Source organism: Stenella coeruleoalba (assembly GCF_951394435.1).
Source record: "Stenella coeruleoalba genome assembly, chromosome: 2".
In the NCBI taxonomy this organism is placed as follows: Eukaryota; Metazoa; Chordata; class Mammalia; order Artiodactyla; family Delphinidae; genus Stenella; species Stenella coeruleoalba.
Genome location: NC_137147.1, coordinates 170,134,781 through 170,151,945, shown reverse-complemented (window position 1 = coordinate 170,151,945; position 17,165 = coordinate 170,134,781). Strand labels below are relative to the sequence as shown.

The window sequence follows — 17,165 nt, the reverse complement described above, 5'->3', positions numbered from 1 at the left end:
ATATGGGCTCACTCTATGTTATTTCTTACAATAGCATGTGAATTTACAATTATATCATAATATTTTCAATTAAAAAATCCATTGACCATGCTTCTGTCATCTATTATTGGACTCTATTCTGTTCATTCATGTCCCGGTCTATCCCTTCATCAATACCAAACTATTTTGGTTACTGTAGCTTTACAGTAAGTCATAAAATCAGGTAGAATGATTCAATTTTATTCTTTTTCAAAATGATTTTTCACTATTATAATTTATTTACCTTTCCATAAAAGTTTTAGAATTAGCATATCTCTGTCTACCAAAAATGCTGCTGGAATTTTGATAGAATTGTATCAAATCTAGATCGACTCAGGGAAAACTGACATTTTCACTATGTTGAGTTTTCCAACACGTGAACATGGTATATCCCTTCACATATTTAGTGATTCTTTGATTTCCTTTGTGTTTTACAGTTCTCAGTATATAAGTTCTATACATGTTTTGTTTCATTTTCTCTTTCACTTTAATTTCATATTTCATTTTTCAGCCCTATTAAAATGGTATTAAAAGTTTTTGGTTTTCAATTTTTCACAGATGGTATATAAAAATATAATTGATTTTTCTGTGTTGAACTTATATCCTGACATGTTGCTAAACTCACCTATTAGTTCTAAGAGTTTTGTTTGTTTTTAAGTGGATTCCTTAAGGATTTTCTGTTTAGACAATCATGTTGTCTGCAAATAGGAACAGTTTTTCTCTCCTCACTTGTCTTGTTCATGATCTTTGCAGGAAAGCATCCAGTCTTTCACCATTAAGTATGGTAATTTTTGTGGATGCGTTTTATCAGGCTGAGGAAGTTCCCTTATATTCTTCCTATTTTGCTGACAGTTTTAGTTTTTATCATGAATAGATGTTGAATTTTGTCAACTGATTTTCTGCATCAATTAATATGATTATGTGCTTTTTCTTCTTTATACTGTTAATATGGATTACATTGATTGATTTTCAAATATTGAACCAGCCTTGCATTCCTGGGATAAACTCTGAGATGAATTATTTATTCTCTTTATATATTGCTTTGATGTGCTAATATTTCAGAAAGGTTTTTTTTCATCTATGTTCATGATGGATTTTTTTTTGCATGATGGATTTTGAGCTGTAATTTTCTTATAATGTCCTTTTCTGGTATTGACATTAGGATAATGCTGGTATCATAACATGAGTTGGGAAACATTCTCTTTTCTATTTTCTTGAAAAGATTGTTTAGAGTTGGTGTTAATTCTAGAAATATTTGGCAGAATTCACTAATGAAATCATCTGGGTCAGGAGATTTCTCTCTTGGAAGGGTTTTATGAAATCAACTTCTTTAATAGTTAAATGATGATTTTGGCATCTGTTCCATCTTTGGTGAGTTTTGATAGTTTGCAGTTTTTGATGAATTGGTCCATTTCATTTAAGGTGCTGAATTAAAGTTCTCATAGTACTGTTGACACAGTTATTGACATTTTTAAAGAACCAGCTTTTGATTTCATTGACTTTCTCTGCTGTTTTTCTGTTTTAAATTTCATTGATTTCTGTTTTTATTATTTTCTTCCTTCTAATTTTATTAAGTTTATTTTTCTAGATTCTTGAGGTTAGATTATTGATTTATGACCTCTCTATCTAATACATTTTAGTAAAATAAATCTCCCTCTCAGCATTGCTTTGGCTGCATCCCACAAATTTTGAGAGTTGTATTTTCATTTTCATTCAGTTCTTTGTATATTTTAAGTCCTTTGAGGCTTCCTTTTGTCCCAGAGATTATTTAGAAGTGTATTATTCAATTTCCATATGCTTAAAGATTTTCTTCTTGTCTTTCTGTCATTAATTTCTAGTTTGATTCTATTATGGTCAGAGAATATAATCCGTATGATTTCAATTATTTTAAATTTGCTGAGCCCTGTTTTATGACCCAGGGTATTGTAAATGTTCCAAGTGCAGCTGAAAAAATGTGTATTCTGTTGCTGGTGATGGAATGTTCCATAATATGTCAATTAAATCCTATTTATTTCTGGTGTTGTTCAACTCGTTTATATCCTTGCTGATTTTAGGTCAAGTAGTTCTATCAGTTGCTCAGAGGGGCATGTCGAAGCCCCCAGCTATAATTTTGGATTTTTCTATTTCTCCTTTCTGCTCTATCAGTTTTTGCCTCATGTATTTTGAGGCTCTGTTGTTTGGTGCATATACATTGGATCATTATATCTTCTTCATGGATTGATTCATTTTATCATATGTAATGTCCCTCTTTCTCTCTAGAATTTTTCTTTGCTCTGAAGTCTGCCTTAATACATATTTAAAAAAACATTCCTGTTTTTTAAAAAATTAATGTTTACATGGTATCTTCTTCCATCCTTTCATTTTCAACCCACCTATATCGATACATTTGAGTTTCTTTAAACAGCATATAGTTGAATCATAACTTTTTAATCCACTCTGCCAATCTCTGCCTTTTGATTGGCTCTTTTCCTTTGTTTTTCTTTTCTTGCCTTCCTGTGGGTTACTTGAACATTTTTATTTATCCATCTTGATTTATTTACATTGCTTTTGAGTGTAGTTCTTTGTATTGGTTTGTAGTGGTTACTGTAGGTATTATAATATACATATATTGGTTATCACAGTCTGCTGGTATCCATGTTTTACCACTTTGAGGGAAATATGGAAACCTCACACCCATGGAGGTCTCTTTACTGTCTCCAGTTTTAAATACCATCGTCTTGAGTATCAGATGTTTTTATAATTTTTGTTTCAATCATCAAATATGATGTATAAAGCTCATGAGGAAATAGTCTATTGTATATACCCATATTTCAGCTCTTCCTTCTTTCTTCCTGATCCTTCCAGATTCTTTCATTATTTTCTTTTCGTTGGAAGAACTTCCTTTAGCTAGCCAGTCTGTAAGGGTAGGCCAGCTAGCAGTAAATTGTTTTCCCCCATCTGGGAATGTCTTTATTTCTCCCTCTTTATTGCTGAAGGATAGATTCATCAGATAGAGAACACATGGTTCATTCTTTTAGCACTTGAAAAATGGTGTGCCATTTCCTTCTGGTCTGAGAGAAATCTACTATCATTCAAATTGGTGTTTCCCTATAGGTAATTGGAATTTACACCTTTATGAAGTCTGGATCCCATGACTCAGGTGGGCTTTCTTGGGTGGAGCAATCTCTGCTATGCTAGCAGAGACAGAGGGAGGACTAGGAAGCCTGTGTGTGACTTCTTTCAGCCTTTTCTTATGTGTATCTTTTGCTTGCTGATCTTGCATTGTATCTTTTGCTATAATAAATCTTAGCTGCGATTATATATTTGAAAGCCCCAAAATGGGACTAGGCTGGTGTAGGCAGGTAAATCTCCTAAATTATGTATTTACAAGTATGGAGCATTCTGTTCCACTAGCAGTAAATTAGGGGTGGGAATTATCTTTAAGTATTATTTGAAGCATGGTGTGGGAGGAGGATCAACTGAAGTCCATTTGAGTTTTCCCTTTAATTTAGAGAAAAAAATACAAAAATAATCCAATCAGCTGCTATTGGAGAATCACACAAAACTCTATAATCATAACAAATACTAAAAAAAAAAAGTTTTATATTTTCTAATCCAATATTCTATTTACTACAGCCGAGGAAAGAGTCTAATCATGCATTAAATGCACTAATGATATATTGTGATAAAATCTCCAAGCAAAAATGACTACTTTCCAGCTATATCATCTTAACCCTTTTCCTTTTTTGTAAGATAAATAAACTGAACACCTTACAGTGCATAGTCAGATGTTAGTAAATTAGGAACTAATCCTGGGAAGGTCAATTAGAATGGCAAGAAAGCATAAATAGGTTTACCTGTTTTCTAAAATTACAGGGTAGCTTTGTAAGATTGGAGATCTCGACCCTGTGATTACTCAGAGCCACCTATGAAACAAAGCAGGTGTAGTTCTCCCTGAGCATGCTGCCTGAAGTGAGAAGAATCATTTGGTGTGAGAAGATGACGTCCAGTACCCTGGGCTAAGCGCATCAGAGGGAAACTGACTGAGTGATTAAAAAGAGATAATTTATGGGAACCCCTGAATTGTAATTTCCTGCTGCTATAAATAGAAGTATTTCACTTGGACTTCTTTCCCATGAAGGCTGCCAAGTGGTGTAAATAAGGGCTTCAGTACTTAAATGAATTTCATTTCTAGATAAACATGGAAACAAGAGCTTGGAAATTACAAAATTAACTCCTGTAAAATTAATCTCCAGAAAGAACATCAATTTATGATTAAAGATATAACAAATTCTAGCTTTCTTGCAGAAACTTTAGCAAAACTACCTCAGAGAACAGAGATTTACTGTGAGAACCCAAAACAATAAGGATATTTTCTATGTTCACAGGTGGATGAGTAGGTAGATAGGCAAGTAGAGAGAGATAATTGGCTCAAAATTGTGTATTGACATTATCAAAGTTTAACCACTTGCTCCTTCTTGATCCCATCAACTATTTTTTTAAGTAAATTTATTTATTTATTTATGGCTGCATTGGTTATTTGTTGCTGTGCATGGGCTTTCTCTAGTTGTGGTGAGTGGGGGCTACTCTTCCTTGCAGTGCGCGGGCTTCTCATTGTGGTGGCTTCTCTTTGTTGTGGAGCATGGGCTCTAGGCCCGTGGGCTTCAGTAGTTGTGGCTCACAGGCTCTGGAGTGCAGGCTCAGTAGTTGTGGCGCATGGGCTTAGTTGCTTCACGGCATGTGGGATCTTCCCGGACCAGGGCTCAAACCCATGTCCCCTGCATTGGCAGGCAGATTCTTAACCACTGCACCACCAGGGAAGTGCCAACTATTTGAATGTATCAATTATAGGGCAGAGCTGGTGGCAGAGATGTAAGTCATGAATCCGGCCCACTTGTGGTTTCAATTTAGGTGAGAAGATTTTGGTATGTGAAAAATAATCACAATACCATGTAGCATTCAATAAATTCCACAAGGAATAAAAATTAGAAACTCAAGCAGTTCAACACTGAACAAAATCTATTCCAGTTAGGTGTCCTGTTCTACCCAATCTATTCCAAAAGGATGAGAAGGGAGTATTGTACAAAGTGGAGATATGATTTATTCTGGTCTTAGGAAGGTACATCGTGTGTGTGTGTGTGTGTGTGTGTGTGTGTGTGTGTGTGTGTGTGTGTGATGTGTGATGTGTGTGTGTGTAGTTTATTTTGTTTGTTCCACTAGGATGTAAGTTCTATTAGGGCAGAGGTATTTGTTCAGTGCTATACTTCTAATACTAGAATAATTCCTGGCATCTAAGTGCTCAGTAAATATTTGTTGAATGAATGAATAAATTCAAGAAAAGAAGGTCAGAAGGTATTTAAATGTTACCAAGAGAAAATATGTGTTTTTGGAAGACTTTTGAAGTCAAGATTTAAGGGAAGGGAAAAAAAAATGGTGAGGTATGGGTAAAAAGAGGGTTTGAGAGAAATTCTTTTATTTTTTAAATTTTAGTTAAATTTTTAAATTGAGGTATAATTAACATGTAACATTATATTGGTTTCAGGTGTACAACACAATGATTCGATATTTCTATACATTGTGAAAGGACCGCCAGAGTAAGTCTAGTTACCATCCGTCACCATACAAAGTGAACTTTTAGGATTCACTCTCTTGGCAACATTTAAATATGCTCTATATTATTGACTGTAGTCACCATGCTGTACATTACATTCCCATGACTTTATTTTGTAACTGGAAGTTTGACCTCTTGACCCCCTTCACCCATTTCGCCCACTCAATCCCCCTTCCCTCTGGCAACCACCATTCTATTCTCTTTATCTATGATTTTGTTTTGTTTGTTCATTTGTTTTGTTTTTTAGATTCCACATATAAGTGAAATTGTACAATATTTGTCTTTCTCTGTCTGATACTTTGCTTAGCATAATTCCTTCAAGGTCCATCCATGTTGTCTCAGATGGCAAGATTTCATTCTTTTTTATGGCTGGTGGTATTCTATCGTATACATATACCACTTCTTCTTTGTCCAGTCATCCATTGATGGACACTTAGGTTGTTTCCATATCTTGGCTGTGTTAAATAATGCTGCAATGAATGTGGGGGTGTAGAAAATTTTCAAATTAGTGCTTTCATTTTCATCAGATAAACACCCAGAGGGGGAATTGCTGGATCATTTTAAGTTTTAATGTTTTGAGGAACCTCCATACTGTTTTCCATAAAGCCTGCACCAGTTTACATTCCCATCGACAGTGCACGAGGGTTCTCTTTTCTCCACATGCTGCCCGAAACTTGCTATCTCTTGTCTTCCTGATAGCCAATCTACCAGGTGTGAGGTGATATCTCATTGTGGTATTGATTTGCATTTCCCTGATGATTAGTGATGTTGAGCATCTTTTTTTGTGCCTGTTAGCCATCTGCATGTCTTTTTTTGAAAAAATGTCTATTCAGATCCTCTGCCCTTTAAAAATCAGATTGCTTTGTTTTGCTACTGAGTTTTATGAATTCTTATATTTTGGATATTAACCTTTTATTGGATATATGATTTGCAAATATTTTCTCGCATTCAGTAGGTTGTCTTTTCATTTTGTTGGTGGTTTCCTTTGCTGTGCAGAAGCTTTTTAGTTTGATGTAGTCCCAGTTATTTATTTTTTGCTTTTGTTGTCTTTGCTTTTGGAGTCAGATCCAAAAATCGATTGCCAAGACTGAAGTAAACAGCTTATCATCTAAGTTTTCTTCTAGGAGTTTTATGGCTTCAGGTCTCACATTTTGAGTTAATTTTTGTTTATGGTATAAGATAGTGGTCTACTTTCATTCTTATGCATGTGGCTGTCCAGTTTTCTGAGGAAAATCATTTTAAAAACAAAAATGTGGGCTTCCCCGGTGGCGCAGTGGTTGAGAGTCCGCCTGCCGATGCAGGGGACAAGGGTTCGTGCCCTGGTACGGGAAGATCCCACATGCCGCGGAGCGGCTGGGCCCGTGAGCCATGGCCGCTGAGCCTGCGCCTCCGGAGCCTGTGCTCTGCAATGGGAGAGGCCACAACAGTGAGAGGCCCGCGTACAGCAAAAAAAAAAAAAAAAAAAAAATGTTTTAGGAAGTCATTGTGGTGGGATCCAGATGACCTAAGTAGCAGAAATGTTAAAGTATATGTTGTAAAGATCTAAAAGTCTCCAAAGATGAACAGACTGGAAGGATATGTATTTCATATCCTCCTATTTGGGGACAGAAAAACACACTTTTAAGTGTGTATAATAAACTCATGTGCAATCAACTTAAATATTTATGAAAACTAGTCTCAATAAAAAATATGGTATAGATAGAACTTGTAATTCCTTTCACAAATGGGTATAGTACGTGTTTATTGTAAGGAGAATGGTCTTTACAAGGAAAAGCTTTAGAGAGCATTACACATGTTGGTTTCTGTGAAGCCTAGGGAAGTATCAAGAAGGTGTCTGGATAAACAAAATATGAATTAATCACCTCTCCTTTGAGTGCTATGCCATAAAAGAAAGTGCAATTAAAACCTTCGAAAACAGAAATAAGATGGTGGCTGGTCACCTAATGAGAGCCTGTTGCTCAATGATTTTAATTTACATGGTATATGGTAATAATATTCATCAGGAAAAAGAAGTCCGCACTTTCACTTTCCTTGTCTGGTACCTCACACACAGTTGACTGACTTGTCTCCCATCTCTCCTCTCCCTTTCAGAAATTCAGCTGCTTTGTGGTTCTAGATGTCTCATTATTCTTTGTCAGTATTGCTCAGTATCTTTTTGGTCAACATTAAACATTCTCCATGACATTTTCAGATGAGTAGAGTTAAAATATTTTACTCTATGTCCAGGGGTCTTTAACAGTCACAAGACAAGAAAGGTTGACCAAAAGATAAACAACAGGACAACGAGATTATGACCAATCTATCCCCCAGTGGATCAAGGGCTGAGAAGGGGAAAGAGCCTGGACACACTGATCACTTAAATAAGCCAGGTGGATGCTTCCCCAGGAAGCTGAGGAGTTCAGGAGACCACAGGGAGACACCTGCCTCAGAGCCAGCCTTGTCCTGTCAAGCATGTGAAGATAAGATGGTCTCCCCCACAAATACACACAAGAGACGCAGATTGTACTTGATTATTGTTGGGCTTTAGAACTGAAAGACTGCCTTGGAATTGGGCCCAGATTTGGTCCCATGGCAAGTCAAAGTCACATATAAGCTACAGTTATGGGTGAGGTGGCAACCAAAAGAAAGTCAAGGAAGGTAACAAAGCAATTGTAAACAGACACTGTGCAGGTGGAGAGAGAAAAAGAGAGAGGGAGAGAGACAAGCAGACTAACGGTTTATCTACTTTACTCCCAGCTCCTGTCGTGCGCTGGATTCTGGGGATTCTTCTGCATCCCTGCAAGGCTGGAGTGGGTTTGGGCTCCCTGCAACTGTTTCATCCAATAGTACTAACATTTGTTGAATGTTTACTCTGGGCCAGGCCCTGCTCTAAGCCCTTTTCATTCATTAACTTATTTAATCTTCTCAAGACACTGTGACGAACAGACTACAGGTTTTTTGTTTTTTTGCGATACGCGGGCCTCTCACTGTTGCGGCCTCTCCTGTTGTGGAGCACAGGCTCCGGACGCGCAGGCTCAGCGGCCATGGCTCACGGGCCCAGCCGCTCCGCGGCATGTGGGATCTTCCCGGACCGGGGCACGAACCCTTGTCCCCTACATCGGCAGGCGGACTCTCAACCACTGCGCCACCAGGGAAGCCCCAAACTACAGTTTTGTTTTGTTTTGCATTTTACTGATAAGTGAGCTCAGCCAAAGAGAAGGTAGCCTATTTGCTCAAGAGACACAGTTTATAAGTGTGGATCTTGTTGAAAATAACCTTTTCCTGCAAAAAGTTGAGATTTCTGTTCTCTTGAATAAACACAAATGCCTTATGTATGCCAGCCAAGCGCCGTGCTAAGTGCTGGCGATGAAAAGAGAAATTACTCGAGTCCGAGCATGTTCTTGTCCTCAAGGCACTCTCAGTCCAGGGGAGGAGGAACAAGAGAAGCCAAGTGAGGAGGGGAAGGGAAGGGAAGAGGTGAGGAGGGGCAGGAGGGCAGAGAGGATGAGGGATGATCAGAAGCAGAGATCAGAACAGTGAGCAACAGAGACTGACAGGAGAAAATAAAGTCAGAAATAGAACATACACAGCTCCGAGGTCTGCGGAGGAGGGCAGACCACTCCTTAGGAGACCTTAGGAGACAGTCTCGGTTTAGAAGGTAGATGCTCAATTATATACATGTGTGCCAAATAGCCTCCAGCACCCCAGTGTTTTTCAAGGGCTTAAGTCAACAATAATTGACAGGTCATGGAGCGGGGCAGGAGGTCTGAGTGGTTTTTTGAAGAATCCAGGAAAACGCTGACAAGAGAAAGAATATGTTTAAAAATATGTAAACATGTAGACAGTGTTTTAAAATATGCCAGGCCTAAAAAGCGTGGAACCACATTATAATGGTTCCAGCCAAATTCAGAATGTGGTCCCGTTTCCCTTTCCTCTTCTCATTGCTTCCTGAAGGGTCAGGGGTTTCCATAGGCAAGACGGGGAGGGGATGTGGAAGCAAGAGGCAGGGACGAGGGAGGCTTACGGTGAAGCCAGTGCTGCTCATCAGCTGCCGAGGCAGCCACGGGGTGGGGGTGGGGGGCAGAAAAGTTCATTTTAAGTTGATTCCTACACATGGTTGGACTTTTAAAGGGCTAACTGGAGACTGCTGTTTCCGTTGTCTCTGCATTAAAGTGACTGTAGGACTTTACAGTGAGCAAAGTACCCTGAGTTCTCACCCAGAGGCAGGAGAAGAAATTCCCTCTGGGTAAGTTTTAAAGAGACAACAAGAGACACAAATAAAAGTAATTTTAATTATACTTCATGAGTCCTGTTTAGTGCTACATCTGATTCCATAAGAAGAGCTTCCTAGTTAAAAGCCACCCCTCCCTTTCACCAACTCTGTGGGTAATTAAAACTTGACAGGATTACAGTTAGGAGAAGAATACAGTAAGGAGGTTTCTACCTGGATCCTTTCTCTTTAGTGGCGCTTTTGCTAAGAGCAGTATTGCGTCCCGAAGTAGGTTCTGATTTCTCTTCGGTGGGAGATCCAAATCCAGCACTAAAATGATAACTGTTTTCTCTTGTCATTTGAAAAACACCACAACCAATTTCAATCATACAGAAAATAGCAATGCACTACATTCGCAAGGCATTTTATAATTTATAAGGCATTTTCACTTCCATTATATGTTTTGATCCCAGTCACCGAGAAGAAGCAGGGCACCAGGCATTATTCCATCTACAAATAAGGACACTAAGCCTGATCATGGACACTGAGTCAGGGGCTCAAGATCTCACTCTGGGTTCACAGAAGACAGAATGTCAAACCAGGTTTCCTGGCTTTCATCCTGAAATTGTGTGACTGTGAGAAGACTAAAATTTAAGTTGCCAAAACCTAAAATCTGAATTTCTTTTTTACTCTCAAATTAAGGGAGAGAATTATTTGAGTGTAGACAAAACATCATTTTCTTACTTGGTCTTTTCTTTACTTGCTCTTCTTAAAGAAGATGAAGAAGAAATACTTCGTCCATAACCAACGTCTGATGACTTATCTTCCATAGATGGAGTTGGAGAACTAAAATTTTACATATTTGAAATTATGTACAAATTAAAATAATTTGTCAATACTGACTTTGTCCTACTTTTAACAGTGACACATTATTTTAAAAGCAAAAAGGAGAGTTTAAAATAAGATAAAATGAATATTATAAACCTTTTCATGAGCTAGAACTAGAAATAGTTTTATAAAATGTGTCACATAAAATGTATTATATAGATATATAGGAATACAAGACCATTTTAATGGCTGTTGAAGCTTTCATTTTAGCTCTACTATTTTCTCCTTATTTTATTAAAAATATTGGGCAAAAAAAAAAAAATATTGGGCAGCAGTGGTATTCCTGGATTTAGTTCTGGAGATTTGTAAACATAATTCATCTTGGTTTGCTCCTATCTGTTTATACTTCCTTCAGTTACTTCATGTTGCCAGAAGGGTAAGAAGCCCTGATTGCAGAAATACCCATGGAATTGACTGGTAACGTGGAGTCAAAGGAAAAACCACAGTGGTGACTACTCTGTGTTCTTTACTATGTCAGGCTATGAGTTTATGGACCAGTGTTTACTTTCATGGTGCTGCTAGATACAGGAAGTAAGAAAAGATACCATACTGGGAACCTTTATGTATTCACATGATGATGGACAAACAAAAAAATTATTTGCTTCCCTTCATTCCTCCTCCCCGCAAAGACTCACGCATCACATTTACTGTTAACTAAGAGTATAGCACGTCGGTCACTTGGTTCTTGTAAGCAGAGATCCTTCAAAGGCAAAAGTTTGGTGCCAGGATTTATCTGTAGATAATTTAAGAATTGAAGAGTAATATCTGCATGCATTATATATTTTTTTAATGAATACTGATAGAATAGGTTCTTAACTGTTTGAGGTATCTAATTTCACACACACACACATACACTTAAAAATAGGAAACTGAAGCTTGTGGATATCTTTGGGCAAGATACACCCTCCAATTCCCCCTCCCCCCACCCCAGTCTCTGTAACTTGATACTCAACTGTTTCATACCGTAATTATCAGCTTGGCCCTGGAAGTATTTGAGTTTGAAAATCTATCCATATACATAAGGAAGAGCTTATCATCTGTAAGAGTAACTAATTACTAAACAGATCACTAAAAATGTTGTGAGGATAACTAACAACAAGCTAGACAAAGCCCTATACTAGCAATTTTGTCAGCCTGGTGAAGAGGGTTAGACCAGATCACCCTGTGAGCTCTTTTTCCAATCAAGTAATAGATCCTTCTCTCATCCAAGATACTTTTCATGGTTCTTTTAAAGTAAGACAGAGCGTGTCATTCTTCTGCCCAGAACCCTGACGTGTTTTCCCACTTCATTCAGAGTAAAGGCCCAAATCCTTCCAGTGGTCTACAAGACTTCCATGAGCTCCTTGCTCTTACCTGCTCTGATTTGGTCTGTTATTCCACCCCTAGTTGACTCAGTTCTAGCTACACCGACTTTGCTGTTTCTTGAGTGTGCCAACCACTCACGGTTTCTGCACTAGCTCTTTCCTCCATCTAGAAAGCTCCTTCCCCACTATCCCCAAGGCTAAGAAGTCCTTCACCTCCTTCAAATTTTTTGTTCAGATATTACCCTTTTAGTGGGGCTACCTGACCACATCAACTCCAGTGTCCTAAGCCCCTTTATCCTCCTCCCCACCCACTGCAGCGCTTATCATTTCTATCACGTGATAGAATGTATTGGTGAGATTTATTGTTTATTGTCTGTTTCCTCTCACTGGTACCATGGGAGTAGAGATCTTTGTCTCTTTTGTTCACTGACACATTTAAAGCCTGAAATATTAGAAACTTAATATTTAGAGTAAATCAGCGAGTTCTCCTTCATAAGGACATTGTCTCATTACTTTTTTTTTTAAAAAAAAACTCATGAACAAATATATTTTGTCACAGTTTTATCTGTTCCATGGCAACAGATAAGTGCTCTGGTAAGTGCTCTTTGGTGGTTTTTCTGCTCTTTTCCTCATTTTTCTTAAAGCATCTTTATGCTAATAATGTGGCACCTGTTCTTTTAAAATTACTCATCATTGAACGAGAGCAGTAATTTCTCGGTGGTTTGTGTGTATCTGTTATGGAGGGTATGGTGGTGGCAGTGGCTGGCAGAAGCAGAAGGAAGAGAAAAAGTTTTAGGCTAGCAGTTTTGGTTATTCAACATGTCTCTAATTCTGTTACCACGATACAGTGTTTCCTGCAAATACAGCTTAGCTGTGATTCTTTTATGGCCCTGTCTCCTCTGCTTCTTTGAACCAAATTTGTCCAAGCGGGTTTCTGCTACCAGCCCTGCTCACCCCGGTTCCTGAGGTCCTGCCCACCCACCCCCTTGCAAACCAAGCATATAGCTTTTGTATGTCTGAGTTCTCCATCCCCTCGGGAAGCATAGACTTTTGATGGTGCTTTCTGAGATCTGCTACCACTCTTGTCCCTCTCTGTGCTTTTTTTCCCCTTTTCATTCTTCCTCCTGTGTAACTTCTGCCTGATCCCAGGGACTTTTAAATATTTTTGAAGTCTGCAGATCATACCAATTTCCTACTTCTGCCTAAAATGGGATTTGTAGGTTTTTTAAAATTTTCCCTATTCTCCTTATTGCTTTTGGTTTCCAGAAGTAGAACATGCTGACTTAGACAGTAATGTCAAAAAGCCCTCAAGACTCTAACGTTTAGCTTCCCATTTCTCTTAACATTAACATGGAATTAAACTGTATTGTTTTAAAATCGTAATCACAAACGCAGCTAAGTAAAATAATATTCTTCTATATTACATTTTAAAATTCAGTATTACAATTTGGTTAATTTCAATTAGATTATAATTAATAGAATAAAAACTTATACTTCTATTATTGACATTATCATTATCATTAACACTGAGCCCTAGAAGTAATATAAAAGCCGATTGCTTTATATCTTCTCTGAAACTTGAGACTAGCAGCAGCAAACTAATATAAGTTCAGGTCATCAGATTCTAGTTAAAACTGTACACAAATGCAAAATCTTATAGCCAGACAAAGTTTAAGGATGAAGTTCTGATTCCCAAGTTTCTGCCTATAAAAATATAAATTATGTTAGGCGGTTATAAAATTGCAACGTAATGGCATCACGATGCAAGAAGAACTGATCACACATACTAAAATACAAATTAGTGCTGCCACTTACCCGACCAAAATCATAGACTCCATCAGTAATTATGTTACTTGATGACAAATAGCCAGTCTGGCTGTATTTCAGAGACAGGTGGTGGTTGAGCAATTTGTTATGAGCTGCCTCACTGAATTTATTTTTTCGACTTACTGATAGATTAATTTCTTCAAGGATATCTAAAGCCCTGTCAATAAAAGCAAAAAAGACATTATTTGCCTTATATAAGCAATCCAACAGTAAGTTCCCATTCATACACCTCACTAAGATCCTGAATGAAGGATTGAGATGGAAAGGTTAAAACCATTCCACCCTTTTAGGTAAACTAATCCTGCCAGAATTATGAAGACAAATCAGCCCTTTTTGAGAACATACATGCCATGTGGAAACTCATAATCAAACAGTTGAAAAGGACACTTTAGGAAGAAAAAGTTCTTCATTCAAAGCAAAATTAGTATCGGACTCCAATTTTTTCAGCTAACCAGGTGACATATACGAAGAACAAAAATGGCTCAAACAGGGTAAATCTGTGGAACCTTGAAACCCTCTTGGCTGAGTTGCTAAAGGCAGCTGACTCACAGGCTGTTGGTAAGGGAACTGACGTGGTGAGGTTGGTTAAAGGCGTCATTGTGGTGGAGCGGTTTGTGGGGGAGAAAACAAAGGTGGCACTCATGGCTTGCCCGTTTTAATTTAGCCTTGAAAGCTGAGCGACAAATAAGATTGTGTTTAGCAAAGCAGAGGAAGGTGAAAGAAGCGTTTATCAGAATGAAAAAGTGGAAGAGGAAACATTGAAGATGATTTTGTGGAGGTGACGGGAGAGATCTCTCCCGCTTCTGCAGGCGGTCCCTTCAGAGGGACTGTGACCCGCAGAGCTTCTGAACGCCCTGCGGCCTGAGAGTGGGCGTGGAGACTCTGCTCAACCTTCCTCGGGCCTGAAGACTGTGTGTCCTTCATCTGAGCCAGACCCTCCAGACCGCTCCACTCACCCAAGCCTGCACAACTCAGCGGCCGTGGGCTCATCACTGGCACAGACCATTATGGCCCAGCTGGCGTGCCGTCGTACCTCGTCGTTCTTGGAATGCAGGAGCTCTACCAGTGGCTCCAGCCCACCTGAATTTCTCAACTAGAAATGGAAGCCAAAATTTTACACATTAAGAGCACAGAACATAAACATTCATGCTTTAAAAAAAAATCTAATTTTTTGATTGTTGAAAGGGTTTTGACTATGTAAAAACATTTTAGGATGTGTCCATGTTTAGATTTGTTAAATTCAGGGGAAAGAATCAATTGCAAAAACCTTACAGACAGGAGCGCGGTGTTCTGTTCAAAGTTAAGAAGAGGCTGCAGTAAGTTACTGAGGGAGGTCATTGTGAGTTTACATGGGGTGGGTGCAGGGCAAAGAGCCTGTCCTCTTCCCTCTACAAGCGGGATGTCCCATGTTCATTCACTCTGCTGCTCACCACTGCGTGTCCATCTGGCCTGTGGGGGACAGAATCACGGGCCCCTAGAGATGCCCTTGTCCCTGGGAGGGATTTGGTAGATGTGGTTAAGGATCTGGGGATGGGGAGATGGTCCTGGATTATCAGGTTGGCCCAACTTAATTACAGGGGTCCTTACAAGAGGGAGATAAGAGTGTGAGAAGCAGAGAAAGGAGACTTGTAGAAACAGAGATTGCAGTAATCTGCTTTGAAGACAGAGGAAGGGGCCACAGCCAAGGAATGCAGGTGGACGGTAAAAGCCCGGAAACAGATTTCCCCCTCAAGTCTCCAGAAGGATCACAGCTCTGTTGATACCCTGACTTTAACCTGTAAGACCCATTTTCAGACTTCTGACCTCCCAAACCATGAGATAATAGATTTTTATTGCTTTAAGCCACTAAGTTGTGGTTATTTGTTTCAACAGCAATAGGAAACGGACACAGTCTCCAAAGCTAGGCAGGAGTAACCAATGCAGGCTAGTGCCACCTGTGTCACTGGACAGTGCCATGACGTCAGCAGTGTGGACGAAGCAATGCTGAAGCAGTTCACCAGAAGGAGATCCATTTTGTTATCACTCATATTGCTTCAAGGAGTGAAAAAGAGAAGAAAAAGAACAAGAAGAGAATCGGGGAGAACTACATTAATTACACTCTTAAAAGAAGTCACACATGTATAAAATTGTTCCAATCAGGGAAAAAAAAAAAGAAGATTCAACAGAGCTCTTGTCTCGCTGTTTGAAATGTAATACATTGTTATCTGAGCCCGGAGGACTAAAAAGAATATTCTACAGGTCTCTCTGTGTAGTATCTGAAGACAGGAGCCCTTGTGAGATACGATCCACTTCCAATCATGTTCTTCTCAAACACAGGGACTCTAACAGGGATTACACATTAGCACACGTAACCTGGGCAAGCTTTGAAAAGTTTACTTGAAGCATCTGATGCTTAGCAAGCCAAATTTCTGAACATCTTTATATCTGAGTATAAGATAGCAATCTGACTCCACGTGTTCTTTCGGCAAATATCTAATTCATTTATTAATTTCACCACTCATTCCTTCATTCATGCATTCACTCATTCATTCAACAACTGTTTATTAAGCATATACTGTGTGCCAGGTATAGATCAATGACATGGATGCAGGGAAGGAAAACCTCAGTTCCCTTCCCTAAAGCCTCAGGGAGCTTATGGTCTTTCATACAAAAACTAGTGCAAAACAGAGTTCAAGGGAAGCATGCATAGGGGGTGGTGTGAGCACAGAGCAGGACGTTGGAGTCCACGTTTGAAGACTAAAGAAAGCCGTCATGGAGGACAGGATGGCTGAGCTGGGTGTTGAAGGAGAAACAGGCACTTATCAGGTGAACAAAGGTGAGACTAGCTTTCCAAGCAGAGAAATCAAGGAGGTGTAAATAAGAGAATTTTAGAATTCAAATCGTATGGTATTTCTGGAGTGTAGAGTTACACCTGGGAAGCGAGTTCAGGCTTAGGCAGGTAGGGGTGGATCATTGCGAGCCCTTGCATAGCACACTAAGCAGCTTAGCTGTTCCCATGGGGCAGTGGCACACCCCTGGGGACTTGCAATGATGTGATGAGGGTCATAAATTTGAAAGATCAGTCTGGAGGCAGTTTGGGGAATAGGAGGTGGCAGGGGTAGGGAGGGCCGTAGAGTCAGTTGCAATATTCCAGGAAACGGATGGACTGCTCAGTGAGCCGCATGGAGGAATGACCAACTAACACAGTGTTGTTTATCACTGTGTTGCCGCTGCCTACTGCAGCGCCTGGCACATGGTAGCTGGTAAAAAAAATATTTGGTGAGTATCTTACTACCTTAATGGATGAATACAAATGAACTGAGTCAACGGGAACAAAGAAGGGGATAGAAAAAATATCTAAGAGACAGAA

General features: G+C 39.1%; 2 protein-coding genes across 20 annotated transcripts in view; one reads left to right on the top strand and one right to left on the bottom strand.

Annotated features, from left to right (window-relative positions):
- PIP4K2A (phosphatidylinositol-5-phosphate 4-kinase type 2 alpha) overlaps positions 1–17,165 on the top strand; it is a 485,936-nt gene that overhangs the window by 65,060 nt on the left and 403,711 nt on the right. The window lies entirely within an intron of this gene.
- The window catches only part of ARMC3 (armadillo repeat containing 3), a 90,364-nt gene that overhangs the window by 5,725 nt on the left and 67,474 nt on the right, over positions 1–17,165 (bottom strand). Inside the window, exons 11-15 of the mRNA XM_079913326.1 lie at positions 14,773–14,909; positions 13,805–13,973; positions 11,321–11,418; positions 10,542–10,643; positions 10,032–10,139 (exon numbers count right to left, since the gene is read on the bottom strand). Coding sequence (XP_079769452.1) covers positions 10,032–10,139; positions 10,542–10,643; positions 11,321–11,418; positions 13,805–13,973; positions 14,773–14,909 — 614 coding nt within the window. The remainder of the gene's footprint in view (positions 1–10,031; positions 10,140–10,541; positions 10,644–11,320; positions 11,419–13,804; positions 13,974–14,772; positions 14,910–17,165) is intronic.